The 27,450-nt window shown below is 44.9% G+C and overlaps 1 protein-coding gene across 1 annotated transcript in view; it reads left to right on the forward strand.

The window, feature by feature from the left end:
* The window catches only part of USP32 (ubiquitin specific peptidase 32), a 223,798-nt gene that overhangs the window by 153,032 nt on the left and 43,316 nt on the right, over positions 1–27,450 (forward strand). The window contains exons 8-16 of the mRNA XM_070932007.1: positions 387–502; positions 750–812; positions 4,137–4,220; positions 7,032–7,093; positions 11,956–12,058; positions 14,695–14,887; positions 16,121–16,299; positions 18,805–18,945; positions 25,095–25,212. Of these exons, the coding sequence (XP_070788108.1) occupies positions 387–502; positions 750–812; positions 4,137–4,220; positions 7,032–7,093; positions 11,956–12,058; positions 14,695–14,887; positions 16,121–16,299; positions 18,805–18,945; positions 25,095–25,212 (1,059 nt within the window). The remainder of the gene's footprint in view (positions 1–386; positions 503–749; positions 813–4,136; positions 4,221–7,031; positions 7,094–11,955; positions 12,059–14,694; positions 14,888–16,120; positions 16,300–18,804; positions 18,946–25,094; positions 25,213–27,450) is intronic.

Consider the following 27,450-nt stretch of genomic DNA (forward strand, 5'->3'; position numbering starts at 1 on the left):
TTGCCCCCACAAACTGGGTCCCCATTTTACCTCCCTCGGAAGGATGGAAGGCTGAGTCAACCTTGAGCCTGGTGAGATTTGAACTTGCAGTAATTGCAGGCAGCTGGTGCTACTTAATAGCTCTTTAGTCTGCTGCGCCACCAAGGCTCATTATGGGCATTTTCAGCATTTTTGGATCTTTGTGCGTACAAGAATCTTGCTGCAGTTCCCGCATATAAAACCAGTGTTTTACGTCTTGTCTAATCGACTATCCATAAATCCCGCCCCCCCCCCCCCCCGCCGCCGCCAAAAATTTCAGTTTTGGTTTCATCTCAGCCTTCAAAATCTTTTGAGTCATCATCAGCTGTTTCGTTCTGTTATAGAATAACCATTTCTGTCTCTTTCAGTTTGCTTCAAGGTTTTCGACGTTGATCGAGACGGGGTTCTGTCTAAGGTCGAACTCGAAGAAATGGTCGTGGCCCTTCTGGAAGTTTGGAAAGATAATCGTATTGATAACATTCCAGTAAGTGGCATTCAACATTAATATCTGAATTCCAGATTTGATCTGTCATGGATCAGACCAGCTAAAATCAGTGGGGCAGGTCATTTGCAGCTCATTTAAAGCTCATTGATTTTAGCGGATCTGCGCTCTGTGGATTCAACCCTGCATTCTTACTTTTGGGGTCTATATACGTAGACCAAAAGAACCCTCGGAATAAGGTTCTTAACTTTCATGGGATCTTCCTGTTCTTCTCTTTTTTTTTTCCAAGGAGCTGCACATGAATTTGCCTGATATTGTAGAAGATATTCTAAAGTCACATGACACTACCAAGGTAAGAAAGGGCACCTGTATCTCATTATCCCATATTGTGCGACTCGAGAAATCAGTGCAGAAATAGCTTCAAGAAACTGAAATGACCTCTGAATTGGGCCACAGTGAGGCTGAGCCAAGCTGCTTGAGTTAACTCGTGCATGGAAGGTCTGTTTACTGTGAAATTGATGTGCATGGTATCCTTTCCAGAAAGAAGCCGAAGAGGATAAAAAGCATTAAAAGAGATCATTTATTTACTTTCATTTATTAAACATTACCTACCATATATGGTGGCAGAAATCCACTGAGATAACGGATGCAATTACACTCGCTGTTTTCACCCGTAGTAAAATTATAAAACAATGATTGTTAAATATGTTTTAAAAATTGGTCCGTTCCATCTGCTGGGCTTTCGCTGATGTACTAACATTCTCCTAAACTCCTGAATATGAGAAAGGTTAGGAGCGCAGTGATGGTGCAGTGGTTAGAATTCTTCTTCTTCTTCTTCTTCTTCTTCTTCTTCTTCTTCTTCTTCTTCTTCTTCTTCTTCTTCTTCTTCTTCTTCTTCTTCTTCTTCTTCTTCTTTTTCTTCTTCTTCTTCTTCTTCTTCTTCTTCTTCTTCTTCTTCTTCTTCTTCTTCTTCTTCTTCTTCTTCTTCTTCTTCTTCTTCTTCTCCTCCTCCTCCTCCTCCTCCTCCTCCTCCTCCTCCTCCTCCTCCTCCTCCTCCTTCTTCTTCTTCTTCTTCGTCTCCTTCTCCTTCTCCTTCTCCTTCTCCTTCTCCTTCTCCTTCTCCTTCTTCTTCTTCTTCTTCTGCCATATCTGTTATCCGACGTTGGCAATCATGTTGGCGATCGTATTTTTGTCAACAGCTGCATGAAAAATTGCTGCTGAATTTTGTCCAAAACAGTCCCTTAGGTTTTGAAGCCATTATGTTCTTCTGCCTGGACCTCATTTGTCTTCAATCTTTCCCTGGAGAATTTTTTTATTTTTATTTATTTATTTATATGCCGCCCTTCTCCGGAGACTCAGGGCGGCTTACAAGGAGTTAAGCAATAGCCTCCATACTTTTGTATATTTTATACAAAGTCATCTTATTGCCCCCACAAACCGGGTCCTCATTTTACCTATCTTAGAAAGGATGGAAGGCTGAGTCAACCTTGAGCCTGGTGAGAATTGAACTCGCAGTAATTGCAGGCAGCTGGAAGCTAAATTAAGTGAAGTAAAGTGAAGAATTAAGTGAAGGATGCCGTATTTTTCTGGGTGTCGCATCACAGGTCCGAAATATTCTAACTTTCTCTTTTTAATGGTTTTGAGATTTCCCTTGGCTTTCCCAGGTGGCTTATCACCTCCTCATCTGTGATTTTGTTAACCCATCTTATACGTAACAGTCGTCTGTAAATCCACATTTCAAATGCTTCTAGTTTCTTCAAGTGGTTTTCTGTCAGAGACCAACTCTCTACTCTGTAGAGCAGGATAGAAAAGATGTAGAATTCAACATTGCAGGCTAATTCAGCTCACTGCCAGCAGTTCGATCCTGACCGGCTCAAACTTGACTCAGCTTTCCATCTTTCCGAGGTCGGTAAAATGAAGACCCAGATCGTTGGGGACAATATGCTGACTCTGTAAACTGCTTAGAGAGGGCTGTAAAGCACTGTGAAGCGGTACATAAGTCTTAGTGCTATTGCTATTGCTGATGGAGAGCTGACAAAATCAGAAATGAGGAGGTGATAAGCCGCCTGGGAAAGCCAAGGGAAATCATCAAAACCATTAAAAAGCGAAAGTTAAAATATTTTGGACATGTGATGAGACACCCAGAAAAATACTGCCTACTTCACTTAATCCTCCAAGTTAAGATTGAAGGCAAACAAGGTCCAGACAGAAGAACAACATCATGGCTTCAAAATCTAAGGGACCAGTTTGGACAAAATTCAACAGCACTTTTTCGTGCGGCTATTGATTAAAATAGGATCGCCAACATCATTGCCAACGTCCGATGACGGATATGGCACAAGAAGAAGATGGAGAGCTATTTAAGATATTAAAGTATCAAAACATCCCCCCCCCCCCTTTTTTTTTTTAATTCTACAATTTTTCAATTTCAGATGATAGTCAACCAGTTACCTTTGTTCTGGCTATTAAGTACCTCTACAAAACTACCCCAAAATTTCAGCGGGAATAGTTCCTCTGAAACTCATCATCATCCATAAAATCTAGTCCTGATCATAATTCAACGAAACTTATCTCCAGTGTGACGGTCTATCTACATAAAACCTGTTCAACTGACATTGGGTCTACTTGATTGACAGACAATAGATTTGTATATTTGGAATATTTGTTAAGAGAATGTGATGTAAAATAATAATTTAGCAACACAGGAGGAAAATGTATAACTATTTGTTGACCTGCAATGCAAGGAGGGGAAACCGATTAGATTTGTTTGAGATACAAGTGTCAGCATTCAACCGGGATGGAGGTTATGTGTTTATTATTAATTTTTCATCTATGATATACCCTTTTTCCTTCTACTTTTTGTTTCTTCTTTGTAAATCTTGGTGTGTTTTTTTTCAATCTGTATTTTGTATTTTATCTTCAGGAAAAAAATTTAAAAAAATTATTAAAAAAAAACTATTTAACTGACATGGCTTTCAGCTAGAAAAACCTGGATGAATAGTTTCCCTGAGAAAAATCAAAATTATTGAGAGTAGTTGCAGATCTGTGATTCTCCAGGGAAATCATCACTATTAATTGATCAAAACCAGCTTCAGATCTACAGATAGAACAGATTGATTTTTGGTCAAAGCTTTTCTTTATTTTCCTTAAAATATCCATTTCAGTTTGCATGGGAGAGATGGTGTGTGTGTGAGAGAGAGGTGGGACGAGAGGGGTAGAAGGGGAGAGAGAGGAAAGAGAGAGAAGGAGAGCGGGAAAGAGAGAGAGAGGGAGAAGAGAGGTGGGAAGGGAAGAGAGGAAGGGAAGAGAGTGAGAGGGGGAAGAGGTGGGAAGAGAGAGGGAAGAGGGAGAGAGGAAGAGGGAGGAGGAGAGGGGGGGAAAGGTGGGAAGGGAAGAGAGGAAGGGAAGAGGGGAGAAGAGAGGGAGAGGCGGAAAGAGGGAGAGGAGAGAAGGGGAAAAGGTGGGAAGAGGGAGAGAGGGAGGGAAGAGAGGGAGAAGGAGAAGGGGAAGAAGTGGGAAGAGGAAGAGAGGGAGGAGGAGAGGGGGAAGAGGTGGGAAGAGAGAGGAAGAGAAGAAGAGAGGGAGAGGAGAAGAGAGAGAATGACCCCAATTGAGCAAACACTGGGGGAAAAATCCTCATTGATTTTCCTTCCTTCCTTCCTCTTCCTCCCTTCAGCTTGGTCATCTCACCCTTGAGGATTATCAGATCTGGAGTGTGAAGAGCGCCCTTGCCAACGAATTTCTGAACCTGCTTTTTCAGGTACGTTTCCTGCAAATCCGAACCTCCAGTAGAAAGCAAGCCTTGGATTTACCTGCCTGCTTTGCAGTCATGGGATGCCAAAGGCTGCATCAGCTCTTATGTCAGTTGCATTCCTGGAGATGTCTGGGTTTTTCTTGTTGTTTTTGGAAGTGTCAGCTTTGCCGAGATGCTTCTCTTTTGCCTGGCTCATATCAGCCAATTTGGTGGAATAGTTAAGATGGTAGTGTGGAAAACAGGAGACAGTGAGTTGTAGTCCTACTTAGGCGTGAAAGCCAGCTTGGGAACTTTCAGCCAGTCATTTTCTCTCATCTTACTTCACAGGGTTGTTGTTATGGGGAAAATAGGCAGAAGTGTTGGATGCGTTTGCTATTTTGAGGTAGGTAGGAGAGAGAGAGGAAGAGAGAGGAGAGAGAGAGAGAGGGGGGGAGGGAGGCAGGGAGGGGGAGAGAGAAAGAGAGGAATAAAATAATACAAGTACTCTCGACTTAACAAACATTCATTTAGTGACTGTTCAAAATAATAATAGTGCCCAGCATAGTTAGCTCACATTGTGTTGTTGTTTTGCAAGACCTTAAAGAGCAAAAATGATCGTTTCATTTTGAATGGGGAAAAAAGATATTCTGCAAGATGAACAAGAATGTGGAGGTGTTCAGCGGCATAACTCTTACCTGGGCTCTTCAAACTGGGCTGAGCAGCCCATTTGGCAAGTGATAGAATAAGGTTACGCCTGTATATGCTGAGCTGCAGCTTTAGATGCCAGAATTCTTGCAAACCACAGCCAGTGTATGCATTTAATCTACTCAGTGCAGTTGGCAGGTGAATAAAGATAAAATCCAGTGTTAACAGCCGGGGCCTCCTTTTCCAGAGAAGGCTGCAATATAGAGATATTTAGCATACTGATAAGGATGGGAAATGAAACCTGCTCTGAAATGATGATTCGATCCTGAAAGCAGAAACTCTGATTTGGCACAATGTCTGAATTATCGGCGATAGCTTCAGTCAGCTCTGGACAAACGTTTATCTTGAATAGGAAAATGTTTTCTGTCAACTCACAAAGCATTCCTGGCCTGCTCTCGAGTTGCCATAGGCAGGAGGGGAGAAAACTGATGGAGCAGCATGGCAGCCACAACCAGAAGCACATTCCACGCATACCTTTCTCAAGGCTGTATCCCAGGTTACCTGAAACAGCCGGAGGGGCGTGATCTCTACAGCCCGCGAAAGTGCTCCATTGGAGAATGTGAGAATGCTTGGCTCGAGGCTCATGATTTAATTAGGACATCTGTAGGAATCCTGACAGCTTCCACAGATAGTCCACGACTTAACGATAGTTTGTTTAGGGACCGTTTGAAGTTAATGACGACACATAGGACCGTCGCAGCATCTCCATGGTCACGTGATCAAAATTCAGGCACTTGGCCACTGACATTTATGACAGTCATATGTCCCAAAGGTGCTTTTTTTTGTTCAAGAGGCAACTGGACTTTCTGGGTTTTCCTTGAAGACGTTTCGCTTCTCATCCAAGAAGCTTCCTCAGCTCTGACTGGATGGTGAAGAATGGAAGGATTTATATTCCTTGCAGACAGCTGGTCATTTGCATCCTTTTAGCCAGTTGTTATGCAAATAAGGGATGCGGTGGCTTAGAAGGGACATGGTGGCTTAGTGGCTAAGACGCTGAGCTTGTTGATGGAAAGCTCGGCAGTTCAGCCGTTCGAATCCCTAGTACCGCGTATCGGGATGAGCTCCCGTTACTTGTCCCAGCTTCTGCCAACCTAGCAGTTCGAAAGCACGTAAAAAATGCAAGTAGAAAAATAGGGATCACCTTTGGTGGGAAGGTAACAGCGTTCCGTGCGCCTTTGGCGTTGAGTCATGCTGGCCACATGATCATGGAGACGTCTTCGGACAGCGCTGGCTCTTCAGCTTTGAAGCACCAGCCCCTAGAGTCGGGAATGACTAGCACATATGTGGAGGGGAACCTTTACCTTTTACCTTTACCTATGCAAATGATCAGCTGCCTTGCAAGGAGTATAAATCCTTCCATTCCCCACCATCCAGTCAGAGCTGAAGAAGCTTCTTGGATGATAAGCAAAACATCTTCACCTGGAGGCTTGTGTGTGGCCTCAGGGTCACCTAAATGGTTCAAATGGGTGTGGCGCCTTCTTGGAACTGCTGAATGGACCGTATTGTGGACTGGAGATAGATGATGGCATATCCTTCCCCCTCTGTTGAGAGAGGGCTGCTCAATTTGGACATAGATGGCCTCTTTGACCCCTCTTTCAAACCAGTGGGTCTCTCTGTCCAAAATGTGGACTTTGCTGTCCTCAAAAGAGCGCCCTGTGTCTTTTCAATGCAGATGGATTGCTGAATCTTGTCCTGATGGGTTTGTTGTGCCATGCGTTTATGGCCACATGATTAAAATTCAGATGTTTGGCAACTGGCTCATACCGTATTTATGACAGTTGCAGTGTCCCGGGGTCACGTCATTCATCTTTTGAGACCTTCTGACAAGCAAAAACTCAACGGGGAAGCAGAGTCACTTCCCAACCGTGTTGCTAACTTAACAACCGCAGTGATTCGCTTAACAACAGTGGCAGGAAAAGTGGTAAAATGGGGCAACACTCACTTAACTGTCTCGCTTAGCAACAGAAATGTCGGGCTCAATCATGGTCGTAAGTCGAGGGCTGCCTATAGAAAGTAGATGTTCAAACATTATCTGACCAAGAAGAATAACTTGTTAACTTTATGGCCTTTTGTCTGGAAAAAGTACATTTTCTCACCTTTTTCACTCCCATCTCTTTTTTTTTTTTTTTTTAGGTGTGCCATATAGTCTTAGGTTTAAGACCTGCCACTCCAGGAGATGAAGGGCAAATCATTAGGTACGTTTGATCTTCTGACATCACCTTTCAAATGAATCCCGGAGACTTTTTCCCTAGCTTAAAATAAGATGTGCGTTTTGGAGCAAAGGACTTAAGCAAGGTGACGTCTTCGCTTTCCACCCATCGAGGGCTTGGAAGAAATAAGATGCATCAGGATTTAATGTGCTTTCTCCAGATTGGGACCAAGAGAAAGGGGTTCAACTAGATCAGGGGTGTCAAACTCGATTTCATTGAGGGCTGCATGAGGGTTGTGTTTGACCTTGGGGGGCTGGAGTGGGTGTGGCCAGGGTGGGTGTGGCCAGCTTGCCATCACTCATGTCAGGGGCATCTGTAGTGGCCTGAGTGCTCTGCCAACAAAAACGGGCTCCCGATCACCGTTTTCGGCTCAGCTTGGCCTCCTGCAACCCTCTGCCAGTGAAAACGGAGCTCGGGAGGGCCACACACGGCCCTCCCGAGCTCCGTTTTTGCCAGCAGAGGGTTGCAGGAGGCTGTCCCAGCCGAAAACGGTGATCGGGAGCCCGTTTTCACTGGCAGGGGCACCATGGGCTGGTCCCTCGCTATTTCCAGGGTGCCCCGCAGGCCAGATCTAAGCACCCCGTGGGCCAGATCCGGCCCATGGGCCTTGAATTTGACACTTTAAAAAAGGGTGTCCTGCTCTTCCTTTCACGCAGCAAGCTAGGAATCCTGTTTTCTTGAAGCACAGGAGCTGGGTTCGCGAATTCTATGCCATGGTTTGCTTTAGCGCTTGTTTTGTTGGAAAAATCGTAGAGGGTTGGCTTCTCAGAATATTAAGCCATAAAACATGGTTTACGGATTACAGGAAGTCCTCGACTTACAATCGTTCATTTAGTGACTGTTGGAAGTTACAGCAGCACTGAACAAGTAACTTACGACCAGTCCTCACAGAGTGTCGCAGCATCCTCCTGGTCATATGATCAAAATTGCCCAAAAGGGTTAAGACAGTGCTGGAAAATAATGGTGGTCACACAAAATATTGACACTTTGGGCCCCATTTGGACATTATCACTTAGGGGTGTACTCACTTTTGTTGCCAGCAGTTTAGACATTAATGGCTGTGTGTTGCGTTATTTTGGGGGGACAGCACATTTACACTGTTAAACAAGCTGTAGACTCACTACTTTACATTGTAGCCAAGTGTCGTTTCTTCAGTGTTGTCACATAAAAAGATATACTTAAATATTTACAAAATGTGAGGGGGTGTACTCACTTCTGTGATATACTGTATATAGACCATGGCGGCATCACCAGCTGCTGCACCCCCCTCCGATCCCCACACATAGCAAACTGACACACGCCATGAACACATGGCAAGACCACAAACTCGGAGCCACATCAAGGACCTCACCCACACAAGATGTTACGAAACAGCTGACTAATCTGCAAACATCAACTCCGTCAACTAATCAGGATGTAGCAACACAGGCAACAGTATTTATAGAGAAACGGCAGCTCCGATCACGTTTTCCTCGCAAAAGCACGAAGCCGAAGACACCAGCCTGAAGATGATGAGTGGGACCTCGTTGAAACGTCGCCAAAATACTCTCAATCTTACACAGGGAAAGACCCGAATACACCAAAACTTTTATTCGGGTTTTCTCCCGTGTAAAATTGGAAGTGTCTTGGCGACATTTCGATGAAGTCTCATTCATCATCTTCAGGCTGGTGTTTTCAGCTTTGTGCTTCTAGGAGCAATGTGTGATCGCAGCTGTTTCTTCCTTTTAACTACCAGTGGGGGTGTGAACTGATTGGGTGGAGCTTGGCTGTGTTCTAATTGGGTGGAGGTGTGTTCTGATTGGTTGGGGGTTTGGCTGTGCTCTGATTGGATGGGGGGGGTGTTCTGTTTAGGTGGGAGCTTGGTTGTGCTTGGGTTAGTCTGAGTTGCAGGGGGATTTGAGCTGGTGAGCTGCGTTGCTGTTGTTTGGCTTCACGTTCATGGTCATGCCACATCTTCATGGTGGGTGTCAGTTTGCTTCATGTATGGATTGGAGGGGTTTAAAGTGGCTAATGATGCAGCTGTGGTCTGGCTTCTGGTTTGTGGTCATGCCTCATCGGTGTGGGTTTGCTTTTTGCGTGGATGTGTGGTGGTGACATCCTGTGTGGTTTTCATGAGTAAAAGGAAGAAACAGCTGCGATCACACATTGCTCCTAGAAGCACAAAGCCGAAAACACCAGCCTGAAGATGACGAATGAGACTTCGTCGAAACGTCGCCAAGACACTTCCAATTTTACGTGGGAGAAAACCCGAATAACCAAAGACCTACATATACACACACACACACACACACACACACACACACACACACAAATCTTTGTCATCTCTCTCCTCCCTACCTCTCTTTCCTCCCCCACCCTCTCTCTCACACACAAAGAATGATACACGGGGATTGGGGACAGTGAGGTCAGAACTGAAATGAAATGCACAAAGGGCAGCTAGAATTAATTCTATTGTCAAGGTACACTTTCAACAATTAGTTGTTAAAGGCTCTAACAATGGCATTCCAGCACTACCGGGCTAATGGGCAGATACATGATAAAGAAAAAAACCTTTTTCTCCATTCCAGCCACCAACCTATTGTAATTAAAAGAGCACAATCGTCACGAAATTCAGTCAGATTACTAGTTCCTGAATCAGGAGGAAGATTTTATCTGGCGTATATGTTCATTATCTCGTCAGTGCCCGGATGCCTTTGTAATCACTGTCATGCAAATGGCCACTGTGAACAACATAAGTACCACTTTCTGTACCCTGTGAATTTCGTTTTCTTCTGCTTACGTTCCCTCCTCTCTCCCCAAACTATATTGATACAGCCCTGTGATTCTTGACAATATTGTTAGTTTTGATGCAATGGAATTTAGCCCGGCGAATTATGTCCAGTGTCTATGTGTATAGTGGTACCTTGGTGCTCAACTGCTGTGAAACTCATAAAATTTGGTACGCAAACGCATTTTGCGGCGAAAATGTTGTCCTCGATACTCATCATTTGTTTGGTGCTCAACATACAAGCTAGAACTTGCTACATTGTTCCTTATGGGAAAAAATGGTTTGGTACGCATCGTTTTTGGTGCTCATTGCCCCTCCTGAAACCAGTTAACAATGAGTACTGTATTTACCCATATAATATGGCTGTAGGATTATTATTTATCCTTTTTAATAGCTTCTTTACTACCCTCCTCCTATTGGCATGATTACGATGATGTTTATCATTATTCTGTTGCTTTGCATATACACTGAGAACTGCAACCCCAGAGACAAATTCCTTGCCCAATAAAATATTCAATTCAACGTGAAATAATTGTAATGTGAAAGTAATACATTTGTAAGAAAGGCTTTGATGTTGAAGATGCTGGTGAAGATGCTGAAGAGCATGGTTGCTCTTCCAGAAGTTTTTATTTGACAGCTTCATTCTGACAGTGGCTTGCAAATTGCTATAAACACCCTAAAAAACTTTGTTTCCTAAACTCCAGATACATTTAATAAGGCAACCTAGAAGGAGTTAGACACTTTGTAGACCAGTGTTCCTCATATTATGTATTTAGTGTATGGCATACAATGTCAGCAAAATCTACAAATACTAGGCACAATGCAATCCTGACATCCTATATTGCTAGTGTCAGGGCGCTGATTAATCCCATTCTGCCTTTGGGATGATCGCACCTTGATTAAGAGGGGTGGATCGAGACCTTTCCTTGCCAGCATACTTTAAGAAAACAAAACCCGAAGATATATCTTCTAAGAAAACTCATTTATTTGTTATAAAGAAAATAAAACATCTCACTAATTTAATAGTTACATTTTTATAACGTTCGTGCCGGCCACCTCCCTGTGGTCGGACTTCTTGGCAGGAGAAGAAAGAAAAAAAAAAGAAGTGTGAGAAGGAATGTGGGTGGAGAGACATGCGCAGTTTAGCTTACTGATAAGGATTCTTGGCAAGCTACGGAAAGTCTGATAGTCCAGAAATGAGAGCTCAGCTGGTAAATAAAAAAATGCAGTGACAGCTAGTTCATTGTGTTCAGCACTTGTATGCCTATCCTTGGTGCACTGCAAGGGGAGAACTAGTTTACACCAGCTGACTAGTGGTCCTCGGGTCGCTGGCTCTTCCAGGCTCCTCTGCCAGTCTCGCCTCACCTCGTGTTGCATTGCCTCACATTTGGCCAGGTCCGTTCTCCACACACACGAATGTGGCTAGGTTTTTCCTACTGAAGTGGTACCCTTGGTGGTGCAGTGGCGAAGCCTTGGTGGCGAAGCCTTGATGGTGCAGTGGTTAGAGTGCAGTACTGCAGGCTACTTCTGCTACCTGCTGGCTGCCTGCAATTTGGTAGTTCAAATCTCACCAGGCTCAAGGTTGGCTCAGCCTTCCATCCTTCCGAGGTGGGTAAAATGAGGAGCCAAATAGTTGGGAGCAAGATGCTGACTCTGTAGATCGCTTAGAGAGGGCTGTAAAGTACTATGAAGTGGTATATAAGTCTAAGTGCTATTGCTATTGCTACCCATTTATCTACTTGCAGTATTGCATGCTTTCAAACTGCTAGGTTGGCAGGAGCTCACCCCATCTTGTGGAGCTGAGCTCGAACGGTTAGAATGCAGTTCCAGCATCATTAAGCCGCTGCATCACCATGTCCCTTAGACTGTTTCTTAACCTTGGCAATGTTAAGATGGGTGGACTTCAACTCTCAGAATTCCCCAGCCAGCTAGGAATGAATTCCCCCACGCTAGCTCAATTCTGGGAGTTGAAGTCCACCCATCTTAATGTTGTCAAGGTCAAGAACACTCGTGTAGATGTGAAGCACAAGTGTTGTTAAGTATTGCACCATTTATCTCTTCCTTGGTTTTCTTGGTGTAGAGGCTGGCTAGAACGTGAAAGTAGACATGGCCTTCAACAAGGACACAACTGGTTTCTCATCGCAATGCAGTGGTGGCAGCAGTGGAAAGAATACGTCAAATATGTAAGTCGTATACTGGACCTGGCAGAGAGAGTGGCTGAATCAAGAAACAGATGAATAAATAGCGTGCCAGTGTTCGTGCATCAGAATCAGATGGCAGTTGAAATTCCATTACACCGCTTAGGACAGTGTGTCAGGGTTCCAAGTAACACCCCCAGTGATAGAAAACTCCGAGGCGTGAGTTTCCTCAAAGTTCTATTTTATTAGAGATGTCATATTGGCACATCTGGGAAAACCTGAATCTGAAAGCTCCTGGTTTTCCCCACCCAAAAGAAATTCCAAATCCCTGCTCCAGCACCCACATGTTCACCACATTGTCCAACTAGTGCACCGTCCCAACTGGAGATGCCTCCCAGTCATACCCCTCCAGGTGCAAGGCAGAGTGGCCTTGATTCTCAGAGAAAGGAATGTTATTTTGACTACATATTTCCTCCAGCTCCATATAATCCCCCATCCCGGTTTCCCACAGTATTAAATGTGGCAGGCCTGAAGATCCAATGCCCCAAGATGGCTTCCAGGGCCTGACACAGTGTTTCTCTAACCTTGGTATCTTGAAGATGGGTGGACTTCCAACTCCCAGAATCTCCCAGCCAGCCACGTTGGCTTCTCATCCAAGAACCTTCTTCAGTTCTGAAGAAGTTGTTTCTTGGGTGAAAAGTGAAACGTTTTCAAAGGAAAAAAAAAATCAAGAAAGTCCAGTTGCCTTTTGGAAAAAAATACCTGTGGGACGGCCGAAAAAATGCTTTTAAAAGTAAAAAAAAAAAAAAAGCCTCTGATGATCGCGCAGCTCAGCTGGGATCATCAGAGGCTTTTAAAAGCATTTTTTCTACAACCTCTTCAGCCGAAGAGGTTGTAGAAAAAAAAAATGCCTTGAAAAGCCTCTGGCAATCCCAGCTGAGTTGCCTGATCGTCAGAGGCTTCTAAAAGCATTTTTAAGGTTGTAGAAAAAATGCTTCTAAAAGAAAGAAAGAAAGAAAAAGAAAGAAAGAAGGAAGGAAGGAAGGAAGGAAGGAAGGAGGAAAGAAAGAAAGAAAGAAAGAAAGAAAGAAAGAAAGAAAGAAAGAAAGAAAGAAAGAAAGAAAGAAAGTTGGCCACACCCACCCAGTCAGATTACCTGCCCCACCAAGCCACACCCACAAAATAAGCCACGCCCACAGAACCGGTAGTAAAAAACTTTTAGAACCCACCCCTGCTCGTGACTCACTATTTCTTCCAGCCAAAATAGTGGGCCACGTGCTTTCCTTGCTACATGTCGGTTTTAGTATTCGTTGTGTCTTTCCCAGAAACAAATTATCAACAGTTACTGAGGTACCACTGTAATGGACAAGCCCATACGCAGCCTTCCAGGCCAAGAAAATGACCATTGGAAGTACTTGGGCCTTTCTGGGCTACCATCTCTCCCTACAATTGAGCTCTGACTCAGAGGTGCTTTTTTTTTCCCAAGAGGCACTGGACTTTCTGGTTTTTCTATGAAGGCGTTTCACTTCTCATCCAAGAAGCTTCTTCAGCTCTGACCGGATGGTGGGGAAGGGAAGGATTTCTATTCCTTGCAGACAGCTGGTCATTTGCATTCTTTGGAGCAGGGATGGCTAACCTTTTCCAGACCAAGTGCCCAAAGCGAGTGCGTGCCCGAACCCCCCCAAATGCAATGCGCGTGTGGTCCCGTGCATGTGTCCTGACTCCTGCGCATGTGCGCATGGGCCCCCCATGCCCCACTCCCCCACGCGCACACATGCGGCCCCATGCACATGGCCCACTCTCACGCGTGCACACGCCCCCTCCCCCTCCTGTGCATGCACAACAGAGACCCGCTGGACAATTACAGACAGTATATTGATCGGTTAACATCCTTTTGTGCAATCCCATCTTCAAAGTATCAATATATGACTAAAGCTTATTTACATAAAAAATATATTTCCATTTTTTTTTATCTCAAAGGATGTTAACCGATCGATATACTGTCTGTAATTGTTTGGAATGATGATGTTTTTATGTTTCATTTTTGTTTTAAAATAAAAAATTGTTGAGAAAAAAAACCAACAAAGACCTGCTGGTTAGCGGGAGGGGCGTGTGCATGCATGGCGGAGCTGAAGTGGAGCGACGGCTTGTGTGCCCACAGGGAGGGTCCTGCATGCCACCTGTGGAACACATGTCATAATCACGGTTTTGGAGAGTCATTGAGGCCACTTGGAGGTTTATCTATGTCCTCAGAATCTGGTTTAGAAGACGGGTCAAAGAGGCCATCTATGACAAAATTGAGCGGCCCTCTCTCAACAGCGAGGGAGGGATACAACATCATCAATTTTCGGTCCATACCACTGAAATTCCAAGAAGGCTCCATACCCATTTGTGCCACTCAGGTGACCCTGAAGATAAACACAGATAAACCTCCAGGTAGCCTCAAAGATTCTCTAAAAGGATGCAAATGACCAGCTGTCTGCAAGGAGTATAAATCCTTCCATTCCCCACCATCCAGTCAGAGCTGAAGAAGCTTCTTGGATGAGAAGCGAAACGTCTTCAAAAGAAAAAAACAGAAAGTCCATTGGCCTCTGCACCTGGACTTTCCTTTGGGACAACCATGATCTGGATGGCTGACAATCTCCATAGAAATTGAGTTCTGACTTTCTTTTCCAATTTAGGATGCTCTCCCTGTTATGCTGGAGCCTTTGTCTGTCTCAAATGGAGGTAAGGCTTCTCTCCTGAGTCCTGGGTCACCTATGTCAGAGCAGGGAGACGACCGAATGGGTGCTTCGAATAACATCAGTGCCGCGGAAGAAAAGTTTTCAGATAGTATTTCCAGCGCGTCAGAAGCATCGGAGACAACTAACAGCAGTAAGCATTAACCCCCAAAAGCAACAACAGCCTGACACACTGTTTTATTTCTAAAGGGCTTTGAAGGTAGACTTAAATGTGTGAGAATGGTCGAAACCAGGTAAGAGGTTTAGCTAAATTTACGAAACATTAGAGTCACGTTTTCAAACAGAAGCATTATGTGGACGTGGGAAGCAATAGGAGAAGAGTACCGGTAGTCCTCGACTTACGACCACAATTGAGCCCAAAATTCCTGTGGCTAAGTGAGACGTTTGTTAAGTGAATTTCGCCCCATTATACGACGTTTCTTGCCCCAGTTGTTAAGTGAATCACTGCAGTTGTTAAGTTAGTGACACGGTTGTTAAGCGAATCTGGCTTCCCCACTGACTTGGCTTGTCAGAAGGTCGCAGAAGCCAATCACATGGCCCCGGGACACTGCAACCATCATAAATATGAGTCAGTTCCAAGTGTCTAAATTTTGATCATGTGCCCAGAGAGAGAGCTGAAAAACAGTCATAAGTCCCTTTTTTCAGTGCCTTTGTAACTTTGAACGGTCACTAAACGAACCGTTGTAAGTCAAGGACTACCTGTCAGGCCTCCTGAGGAAACCAAGGAGGTGCCAAGATCCTGTTATATGATGGATCATAAAAAGAGGCTTTCCAGATGTTATTGAGCTAATAATCAGTGGAACAACTTGTCTCCAGAAGTTGTAAATGCTCCAACACTGGAAGTGTTTAAGAAGAGATTGGATCCCCATTTGTCTGAAATGGTAATAGGGCACTGATGGCTAACCTTTTTCTCATTGTGTGCCGAAAGTGTGTGCCCCTCACATGCACGCACGACCCCCCATGCTCTCCTCCGTGCATGCGCACATGACCTCCCCGCTCCCATTTTTGGCCTAGCAGGCCTCCCTGCAACCTCCTGGGCCCAAAAGCTGAGCTGGGCGAAGGCTCGCATGCCCGCAGAGAGGCCTCTGCGTGCCAGCTGTGGCACACTTACCATAGTTTCGCCATCACGGCAATAGGGTTTCCTGCCTAAGCAGCGGGATGGACTAGAAGACCTCCCAGGTTCCTTCCAACTCTGTTATTCTAAACAATTCATACCATTTTCAAGTTGGCATACAGATGGTGAGATTTGAGGGGAGTTATAATTCAGTCATACCTTCAGGGCCGCTGGTTTGCTCCTTACTGATATTCCCCTCTACCCTTTGCACCCTTCGTGCTTATTTTTGCTTCGTCCTCATTTACCTTCCAGATTTTATTTACGCCACCACTCCCAACGCCGAGATATCTTTTGCTCGACAACTTAATTCTTCGGACAACAACAATCAGTGCCTCCTTGCCTCTAATGGGAATATCTTACTGCAGTTGCTGAATCCACAGCGGCCCGGAGCGATCGATAATCAGCCCCTTGTAACGCAAGAGCCTGTGAAGGTAAGCGTCTTATAAGTATAAAAACTTATTAGTTATACTTATATATAACTTATAAAGCAAGTTATAAGTTAAAAAGCAGGGTTCCCCAACCCCCAGTCTCTGAACCGGCACCAGTCTGTGGCACGCCAGCAACTGGTCCACGCAAATAAGTGAAGCCCCACCCGCCAGACGCAGGCAGCATGCAAAACCACGCCCCCTCTGGTCCATAGAAAACCCTCCGCGGAATCGGTCCCTGGTGCCCAAAACGTTACGGGCCACTGCAATTCCAGTAGTCCTCAACACCCTGACTGTTGGCTTTATAAGCAGGCTGCACTTTTTCAGCTCATGTTTCAAGGCAGGGGTGAACTGGAATAAGGTGAAAAAATACTCTTTTTCAAGTATTTTGAGCTTTAAAAAATGACGACACCTCCACGAAAAAGCTTGGAACTGAATCCGTAGTCAGTATGAATGGAAAGATGAGAAGTCACTAAATTTGGGCAGCTGCCCTAATCAGGTTGTGCCCCAGATGTTTGCAAAACTTATTTTTTTGGCTTATTTAATTAATTTAAACTCTGCTCTTTAGCCAAAGGCTAAGCAGTGAAACAGATTTGCAACCTGGAGACAGAATTAGGTTCTAAATAAAATAAAATTCTAATTCTAAATAAAATTATTCTAATTCTAATTAGAATAATTAATTATTATCTAATTCTAAGAATTCGAATTCAAATTCTTTATTGGTCAAATGTGATTAGACACACAAGGAATTTGTCTCCAGTGCATGAGCTCGCCGTGTACATACAATAATAGTGATAGATCGTGAGCGGTTATGCCCCTGTGATAGAGCTGAGGTTGAAACTGTGGAGCATGTTCTTTTATACTGCCCTATGTATAACGCAGGCAGGACTAAATTACTGTCTCTCCTAGAAACAAATCTCTCTGGATCCAGTGCTAGTAATTTGACCTTATATTGTTTAGGGGATGGCTCCTCAGACATTACTTTTCAGGTTTCTAAATTTTTTTTAAGAGCTGTAACTATTAGAGGAGAACGCTGTAATTCCTCTCAGCCAAGGCTTCTGATAGCCAACTTGTTTATGATGTTACTTTCCTCACGTTCTTTTGCAACTATATTTGTATTATGGTCTGTGACTGCAAATAAAAGTTATTATTATAATAGGGATAGATCATGATCATAGTCATTGTAAAAATACATTCATCATAAAACATTAGATACAAAACTTAGTGATAGTTATAGGATACTAAATAAGCAATCAACATAAATCATACTAGGATACTAAGTAAACAATATAAATCGTAAGATACAAGCAACAAAGTTATAGTCATAAGAAGTTAAAGAGATGGGGAAGATGAGGATAATGATGGTAATCCTGGCTTTTTGTCAGCGTTCCAGAAAACCCCCACTCCAAGTAAAGACGTGGAAGCAAGCATTTTCCAAAGTTCTCTTTACTAGAATAGGTAGAATAGGCACATCTGGGAAAACCCAAATCTGAAAGCTCCGGGTTTTCCCTCAGTAAATCAAAACCTCCCAAACCATCCCCTCACTCCTCAGTCGATCACAGGCTCCAATCAACGTCCGTCCCATCTCGACTCAGCACTCCAACCACTCCTTCTCCAGATGCCGGATCGCCCTGACCTTGACCGACAGGAAGAATGCTATTATGTCTACAAACAACCCCTCTACTAATTCCCCCCTCCTACTTTCCCACGCAGGAGAAGGTGGCAGCATGGAAGCTTCCGGCCTAATATGGCTCCCAATGCTGACACCTTTCTAGATTGTTTGACAGTGTTGTGGGAATCAGCGGTATAATTCGTTATTATTATAATTATTTAGAATAGAGAAAAAGAGATGGGGAGGGAGGAGGAAAAAAGCTGGCACAGGGACAATTTCTTAACGGGTCAGATTCTTGCTAATACTTCCATCTCCTGGGTTAGAAAAAAGTGGCCCATTGCCAGAAAAAAACCGCAGAACGACCATGTTGAACAAGCATGCAAATAATCTAAATGAGGGGTGAAATGCTACCGGTTCGCTCCGGTTCAGGCGAAGTGGTAGTGATAAAAAAAAGCTACCAATTCCTCCGAACTGGTATTTCTAACGATTAGCTGTGCTGCGGGGTTTAGCTTTGCTAGAAAGCAGGAAAAGCTAAATCGCGCTGCACAGCTGATCCCCCCCTCACTGTTCTACTTACCTTCCCAAGCCTCCTTTTGGCGCATACTGCGCGTGCGCATGTGGGCACATTTGGCGCACATGTGCAGCCAGCGAACCGGTAGCGAACCGGTTCAGATTTCACCGCTGATCCAAACCCTTTTAATGACCGAATCCCTTTTGTGAAATGGAACGGTCTCCCTAATGTTGCTCAGCCTATTGTATTAATCTGCATTCATTCTTTATTCGGTTTGGAATGGTTAATCTTCCTGCATGGGGCAGTTTTCAAGAAAATTGATCGAAGAGAAACTCGGAATCTGATGGGTGTTTTTCCCCCCCACCCCCTTCTTTTTATTTTAATGAAGGCTCCATCGTTGACTTTGGAAGGCGGGCGATTAAAACCATCGCCCCAATTGATCCAAGGGAAAAATTATGAAATGGTCCCAGAACCGGTATGGAGAGCCCTCTACCATTGGTACGGAGCGAACCTGTCTTTGCCGAGGCCGGTAAGTACTGAAAATGGGCAATGCTCCTTTAGGTTGTTATTCTGAATCGGATTCTTCAAAATCCGAGCCGAAAATTTCGAGCTGAATTCTTTTACTATTTAATATTCCTAATGATCACTAAAGCCCTTTGCCAATTGCTTAATGTAAACTGGTTGACTAAAGATGTAGACCAAGGATGTCAAACTCAAGGCCCAGGGTTCCCGATCCGGCCCGGTGTTTAGATCTGGCCCTCAGGGCCGCCCTGGAGACAGCCAAGCACCAGCCTGCGGTGCCTCTGCCAGCGAAAATGGAGCTTGGTAGGCTGTGACGGCCTCCTGCAACCCTCTGCCGCGCGGCCCTCCCGAGCTCTGTTTTCCCTGGCAGAGGGTTGCAGGAGGCCGTCGCAGCCTACCAAGCTCCATTTTTGCTGGCAGAGCATTCAGGCCGCCACAGGTTCCCCCAACGTGAGTGATGTCAAGTTGGCCACGCCTACCCTGGCGACGCCCACCCACCTCCAAGGTCAGCCACAACCCTGATGTGGTCCTCAATGAAATCGAGTTTTGACAACCCTGATGTAGACACAGGGAGTCCTCAACCTACGACCACAATCGAGCCCAAAACGTACGCTCCTAAGTGAGAAATTTGTTAAGTGAGTTTTCTCTCATTTTTACGACTTTTCTTGCCACGGTTGTTAAGCGAATCTGGTTTCCCCATTGACTTTGCTAGTCAGAAGGTTGCAAAAGGGGATCACATGGCCCCAGGACACTGCAACCCGTCATAAATGTGAGTCAGTTGTCCAGCACCCAAATGTAAATCATATGACTGTGGGGATGCTGCAACGGTCATAAGTGTGAAAAATGGCCAGAAGTCACTTTCCTCAGTGCCGTTGCAACTTCGAAGGGTCACTAAGCGAATTGTTGTAAGTCGAGGACTACCTGTACAGTGGTACCTCATCGTTAATTGGTTCTGGGAGGCGTGATGAATACCAAAAACAATGAGTACCAAGCAAATTTTCCCCATAAGGAGTAAATGTAGTGATTCACAAGGCAGCCGACACTGACAAGTTCTAGCTTGTGCATTTAGTACCAAACAAACGATGAGTACTGGGAGAAAATTTTCATGTCCAAATGCGTTGAGTACCAAATTTGCGGAGTTTCAAAGCAGTGGAGTACTGAGTTATCACTGTATTTGCCAAAACTGCATCTCTAACGCATCACTAAATGTCTACGGAGATTCTCAGTCATCCAGGTCATAGTTGTCCCAAAGGTGCTTTTTCAAGAGGCAACTGGACTTTCTGTTTTTTCCTTGAAGAAGTTTCGCTTCTCATCCAAGAAGGTTCCTCAGCTCCCTAATGGTTTAAAAAAAATACCCCCTTTATGCTACAGGTAGTCCTCGACTTATGACCAGTGGCTTAGTGACTGTTCAAAGTTATCACGATTCCCTAAGGTTTAGGTTTAGGTTTAGGTTTATTTGATTTGTATACCGCCCTATTCCCGAAGGACTCAGGGCGGTGAACAGCTAACAATAAAATACATAAATACAAAAAATTTAAAAACCCGATAAAATCAAATTAAATCATTTTGGCCCAGACAGATTAAAACACCCCAATAATTTAAAAACAGATTAAAATTTACATATTTAAAAAGGGAAGAAATTAGGCCAAGCCCGCCTGATGGAATAAAAAGGTCTTCACAGCACGGCGGAAGGAGCGCAGATCCGGGATCCTCCGTATCTCCGGGGGGAGCTCATTCCAGATGGTAGGTGCACCCACAGAGAAGGCTCTCCCCCTAGGGGCCGCCAGTCGACACTGTTTGGCTGACGGCACCCAGAGGAGTCCCTCTCTATGAGAGCGTACTGGCCAGTGGGAGGCTATTGGTGGTAGTAGGCGGTCCCGTAAATAACCAGGTCCTAAGCCATGGAGCGCTTTAAAGGTGGTAACCAAAACCTTGAAGCGCACCCGGAAGACCACCGGGAGCCAGTGCAGCTCGCACAGGAGAGGTGTTACATGGGAGCGCCATGTCGCTCCCATTACCACCCGCGCGGCTGCACTCTGCGCCAGTTGGAGCCTCCGGGTGCTCCTCAAGGGGAGCCCCATGTAGAGAGCAATTCCAATGTTCTGAAGCCCCTCCCAAGGTCACATGACCACATTTCGGTCACTTAATACCGGCCCACATTTACTGTTGTTTGCAGCATCCTGCAGTTAACGTAACTACAAATTGCAAAGTTTTTCCTCAAAATCACTCTTTACTTCGCCCCATAGCAATAGCACTTAAGACTTACATACCGCTTTGCAGTGCTTTACCCCCATCTCTCAGCCATTTGAAGAGCCTTGGTGGCGCAGCGGACTAAAGTGCTGTTAAATAGCACTTAGCTGCCAGCTGCCTGCAATTACTGCGAGTTCAAATCTCACCAGGCTCAAGGTTGACTCAGCCTTCCATCCTTCTGAGGTAGGTAAAATGAGGACCTGGATTGTGGGGGCAATAAGCTGACTTTGTATAAAAAAGAACACCGCTTAGGAGATGCCAAAAATATGAAGGCTATTGCTTAATGCATTGTAAGCTGCTCTGAGTCTCCGGAGTAGGGCGGCATATAAATTGAACCAACAAAAAAATTGAACCAATAATTTTACAGAGTCAGCCTCTTGCCCCCAACAATCTGGGTCCTCATTTTACCGACCTCAGGAGGATGGAAGGCTGAGTCAACCTTGAGCTGGTCAGGATCGAACTCCTAGCAGTGGGCAGAGTTTGCCTGCAATAGCAAAAGCACTTAGACTTATATACTGCTTCACAGTGCTTTACAGCCCTCTCTAAGCGGTTTACAGAGTCAGCATCTTGCCCCCAACAATTTGGGTCCTCATTTTACTCACCTCGGGAGGATGGAAGGCTGAGTCAACCTTGAGCCTAGTAAGATTTGAACTGTAGGCAGCCGGTAGCCAGCAGAAGTAGCCTGCAGTGCTGCATTCTAACCACTGTGCCACCGCGGCTCATAGGGAACAATGGGTTTACTTAACGATTACCGCAAAAACAAGAAAGGGTCAAATAGAGCCTGTCATATGATGATCTTCTTTACGACAATCAGGACATACGACCTTATTTGGTAGGTTCCATTATATTCATAAATCAAGGGCTACCTGTAATTAGATGTTCAGAGTTTTTAAAAAGTCGGATGAATTTTCCGTTTATCTCAATTTAATGGGAGGAGGAGAAAAAAAACCTGTTTGAGACATGTAATCTTCAGGGCAATCGTTTCTAATTGTGATATGTGGGGCACTCTAGCCAACATAAATCTATTTTGCTGGATGGAAGTGCTACAGCAGCACACCTGGGATGCATCAGGTGGGAAAAAAAACCTGATTTGGGATTTTTTGATATCTCCCAGCATATGTTTTCCATTAAAATATCCCCTCCAACTCATATTCTGCTTTTATTCATAACCCAAGAGTGTTGAGCTTTTTTAAAAAAATACACCCACGCACAAAATTGGATATATTTTTGGCTTGGTAAGTTAGCTCTGTGCCAAATTGGGTATTACAGTGCTAAATGTGCATTTTTAAGAGTTTAAAGTTGTGAGGGAATTGGATTTTTTTTTTTTTGCTTGTTTCTCCAAAAGTACAGTGGCATCTTAAAGCAGAGGTGGGGAAGTAATTTTTATTAGTTTAGTTTATTTTGGCTTTATATACCGCCCTATTCCTGAAGGACTCAGGGCGGTGAACAGCCAAAGATAAAACACATATAATATAAAATTTTAAAAACAATTTAAAACACATTAAATAAATTTGGCCCATACTGATTAAAACACCCCTGTTTTTTTAAAAAACCAATTAAAATTAACAGTTAAAAGGAAGTTAGGCCTGGCCAGCCTGTTGGAATAAAAAAGTCTTGAGGGCATGGTGGAAAGTGCGCAAATCCGAGATCCTCCATATCTCCGGGGGGTGCTCGTTCCAAATGGCAGGTGCCCCCACAGAGAAGGATCTCCTCCTGGGGGCCGCCAGTCGACACTGTTTGACGGATGGCACCCTGAGGAGCCCCTCTCTGTGGGAGCGTACTGGCCAATGAGAGGCTACTGGTGGCAGAAGGCGGTCTCGTATATACCCAGGTCCTAAGCCATGGAGCACTCTAAAGGTGGTAACCAAGACCTTGAAGCGCACCTGGAAGACCACCGGGAGCCAGTGCAGCTCGCGCAAGAGAGGTGTTACATGGGAACGCCATGTCGCTCCCATAACCACCCGTGCGGCCGCATTCTGGACCAGTTGGAGCCTCCGGGTGCTCCTCAATGGGATAATGGTGATAAAAAACCCCAAGAATTTCCATCTGCCGGCACAAGGTTAATGGATTAGAGCTGGCTGCTTAATCGTTGCCTGTTAGCAACTAAGCACATGGGCACAGGATGGAAGTAAAGAGTAATAAACAGCATGACATGTGGCATTCAAGTTGATGGCCATGAGATGGTGAATCTTGCAAGTTTAATGAGCCACACTAGATAGCTAGTTCTGCAGCATGGGTATGACCCTGCCACCTCTCTGATATTCGGATCGTTCACAAAAGAGAATTGGTGAAACCATCACCAATGTACAGATCTGTACTTTGGAGAAACAAAACAACCACTTCACAAACGTGTGGCACAACATAGGACAAAATTCAGCGGTTCCATCTGCAATTGAAAGACAAAAGTGCATAATAGCTGGCAGGTTTTTGAAACACAGCAAAAGTACATAAATAATGAACGTCTTTTGGATTTAATGGACAGACAGGATTAATGGACTCCCCTTTCTCCAAATGTTTGTTTGTTTGTTTGTCTGTCACATTTTTATGCCGCCCAACTCCCGAGGGACTCTGGGCAGCTAACAACAAAGAATAAAACAATGCGAACAATATCCCATACAAAAGTTTAAAAAGAAAACATTAAAACCCATACACTCCAATTCGTGGCCGGGTCTCGCAAGATCACCGTAGTGGGATCAAAGGCCCCAGGCCTGCCGGAAGAGCCAGGTCTTCACCGCTTTCCGGAAGGCCAGTACGGTGGGGGCAGTCTCGGGGGGCGGGGGGTGGAAATCAAATCTAAATGATTTGCTAAATTGAAGGGTTTTTTTGGTAAGGGTTTTCAATGCCAATGCACTTCCATTGTTGCCTTGCATATTTATTTAGCCTTCCAAAAACTTCATGTGCTCCTATGGTAACCCTCCTGTGAGCAGAATTATTCAGAATCGGGGGAAATAGTTCTGTTTTTAAAAAGTTTAAGCATCATTATTTACTTGACAAAGTGCTATCTTTTTCTCATTTGTAGCTCCAGATAAAAATTGTACATATCCATCTTAGAAGGACTGAACACTGCCTGTGCTCCCTTCCTAGATGTAGCATCCAATAACTCCGATTTACTATTAAATTTCTCCCACATATTCTCCATGGAAACTAGCAATTTTCATGGTCCAAAAAGCAGGATCATTTTTCTCCCTCTTGGGCGGAGATCTCAGGACTGTACATTGCCGGTGGAATATAAGGAGGGGGACACATCTCTACAAGAAGCACACATGGTGGCTCAGTGGCTAAGATGCTGAGCTTGTCAGTTGAAAGGTCGGCAGTTCAGCGGTTCGAATCCCTAGTGCCGTGCAATGGGGTGAGCTCTCGACTCTAGGGGGTGGTGCTTATCTCCATTTCAAAGCCGAAGAACCAGCGCTGTCCGAAGATGTCTCCGTGGTCATGTGGCCAGCATGACTCAATGCCAAAGGCGCACGAAACACTGTTACCTTCCCACCAAAGGTGGTCCCTATTCTTCTACTTGCATTTTTTACCTGCTTTCGAACTGCTAGGTTGGCAGAAGCTGGGACAAGTAACAGGAGCTCACCCCGTCATGCAGCACTGGGGATTCGAACCACTGAACTGCCGACCTTTCGATCGACAAACTCAGCGTCTTAGCCATAGAGCCACTGCATCCCTAATATTAATTAATGTAATATTAGAAAATTAATAAAACTTTATTTAAAAAAAATAAAGTAGTTGTTGTGGGAGTTTCATCACTGGAAGCTTTCAAGAAGAGACTGGGCTGCCATCTGTCAGAAATGGTGTAGGGTCTCCTGCTTGGGCAGGGTATGTGTGTGGTTGGACTAGATGACCTCCAAGGTCTCTTCCAGCTCTTGCTAATCTGTTAAAATCTGCTTCTGTTTCCTCCTGCAGGTGATCAGAAACAGTGTGACTGGCCTGCCCGAGCTGGAGCTGTTTCCCCGTTACCTGCTCTTCCTTAGACAGCAGCCAGCTACCCGGACCCAGCAATCCAACGTCTGGGTGAACATGGGTATGATGAGCCTGAGGCTGTTTCCTCAACATTGGCCGAGAGGTAACGTAAGACTACAGCAAGAACCCAGCTGCGCAGTAGTTCTCGAGGGGAGGCCGGCTCCACCGCCCAGACTCCGACGCCTATGCTGCCACAGTGCTTGTAAATGACACTAATGAACCCTTAAAAGCACGGTTGGTGATGGTTGTCCCCCTCTCTCCTCCCCTTCCAAAGGGATTCAAAACTCTCATCAAAGGTCACGGAAGCATTCGGGTGCTTTTCTTTTCCTCATTTCGAACCCCTTGGAGAGGCCACACTTGGAATGGTGCGTCCAGTTCTGGTCACTATGATAGAAAATAGAGGTTGAGGTTGAGTGCAGAGAAGAGCAACGAAATATGATGGAGGGTCTGGAGTCTAAATCTTGCGATGAACAAGTTGAGGGAGTTAGGTATGTCTACCCAAGGGGTGTCAAACTGAAGAGCCATGGGCTGGATCTAGCCTGTGTGGTGCTTAGATCTGGCCCATGGTGCCACCCTGGAAACAGTGAAGGACCAGCCCGCGGTGCCTCTGCCAGTGAAAATGGAGCTTGGGAGGGCCGCGGGCAGCCTTCCTAAGCTCCATTTTCACTGGCACAGGATTGCAAGAGGCCGTTGCAGCCTAAAACGGAACTCATGTGGGCCACGCATGGCCTTCCAGAGCTCTGTTTTCTCTGACAGAGGGTTGCAGGAGGCCGTCACAGCTGGAAACGGAGTGCAGGAGTCTGTTTTCACTGGCAGAACACTCAGCCCACCACAGACGCCCCCGAAACAACTGACTTTGAGCTGATCACGCCTCCTCCTGCCTCTCCCCCTGAAGTCAAACACAACCCTGATTCAGCCCTCAATGAAATCGAGTTTGACACCCCTAATCTACCCTACCGAAGGATTAAGGGGGATGTGATAAGATGATGACTTACTCTCTGGAAAATAATACTGTGGGGGTAAGACACCTCTAACACCCCTTGGGGGGGGTGTGAGTGCGTGTGAGTGTTCCACCATAACTCTGGAACGCTTGGGCCGCTGAAATGAAAAGGAATGAATTATATCTATGGTGTCAAGTCACAGTACTTTTGACAGGGATAGTGTACCTTTTGGATTCAGGTTCTGTTAAGATACAGCCTGTTGTGCCTTAAAATGGCTTCTACTGTACAGCACAGTGGAGTTGCCATGGTAACGGCTTTACTGTACTCCACAAGGGGGCTCCCTCTGGTAAGGGGGATTGATTCTTTAAAAAAAAACAAAAAACCAGGCAACGCCAGGTTATTAGCTAGTGTATAAATATAAAAACAATTTAAAATTACAAGAGTTTTTTTTTAATAAGGTAATTTGTGGAGGGCCAATCAAAGAAAAGAATTATTTCCTGTGAGAAATTCCTGGCCTCTTAGAAACTTGGCTGCCAAAGCCACTTCCTTGCCACAGTTCTCCTCTCCTGGCAACAGTCTTCCTTGGGGTGGAGAAAAGCCAGTGAGCTCCATGTCCCTTGGATAAGAAGCTCGATGCATCTGGGAAACAGTGTTTTTCAAGGTCTCTGTCCTTACCAGCTGGCCTTGGTGCCAGATAATGGCTGAATTCCTGCAATCCAAATAATATTAGCTGGGTAAGACAAGTCTTTAGAAGAAAAACTGGATGCTGTGTTGACCTTTAATAAGAGTTTGCTTAAAACGCTCGTTCTAAACCTTCAACTTTGGGTGTGTGTGGTTGGGGTTTTTTTTTACTGCTTCTGCCACCTGTAAAAAAAGAGAGGGGGGGGTGTCTCAGGAAAACCCTCCTCCCCCCCCCGATCGGTGAAAATCGGTGGCTCATATTAATCCGAATATAACAAAATCCAGCCAGCTGCTTATCAAAAACTTGATTCAGTATCTGGTGGTCGGAGCTGCTTTCCCTTCAACACATCGAAATCCCCCAATTTGGAAGAGGGGGGATTTTCATAATACATTATCGGAATGTGATTTGGTGTTTGTTCGCTCGGCACTAACGGTGAAATCAACCATGATTCGTGAGCCTGCCCTCCATCCCAACATGCTTTCTTGCTGTAATCTTATTCTTAATCTCTCGCTTTTCGATTGCGGGGGGGCGGGGGGGGGCGGAATGGCTTTGTATTATATACAGAGAGAGGATGCTTTGCTTGATGGTGAAGACACGGGAAAAATTACCAGGGTGTGAAAGGAGAGGGATGCTTGCTGCCTGACAAAGAAATTGAAAAATTCAAATTTTGCTGTTT

The sequence above is a fragment of the Pituophis catenifer genome, unplaced genomic scaffold (assembly GCF_029215685.1).
Source record: "Pituophis catenifer annectens isolate HBS135680 unplaced genomic scaffold, rPitCat1.0.hap2 SCAF_1, whole genome shotgun sequence".
In the NCBI taxonomy this organism is placed as follows: domain Eukaryota; kingdom Metazoa; phylum Chordata; class Lepidosauria; order Squamata; family Colubridae; genus Pituophis; species Pituophis catenifer.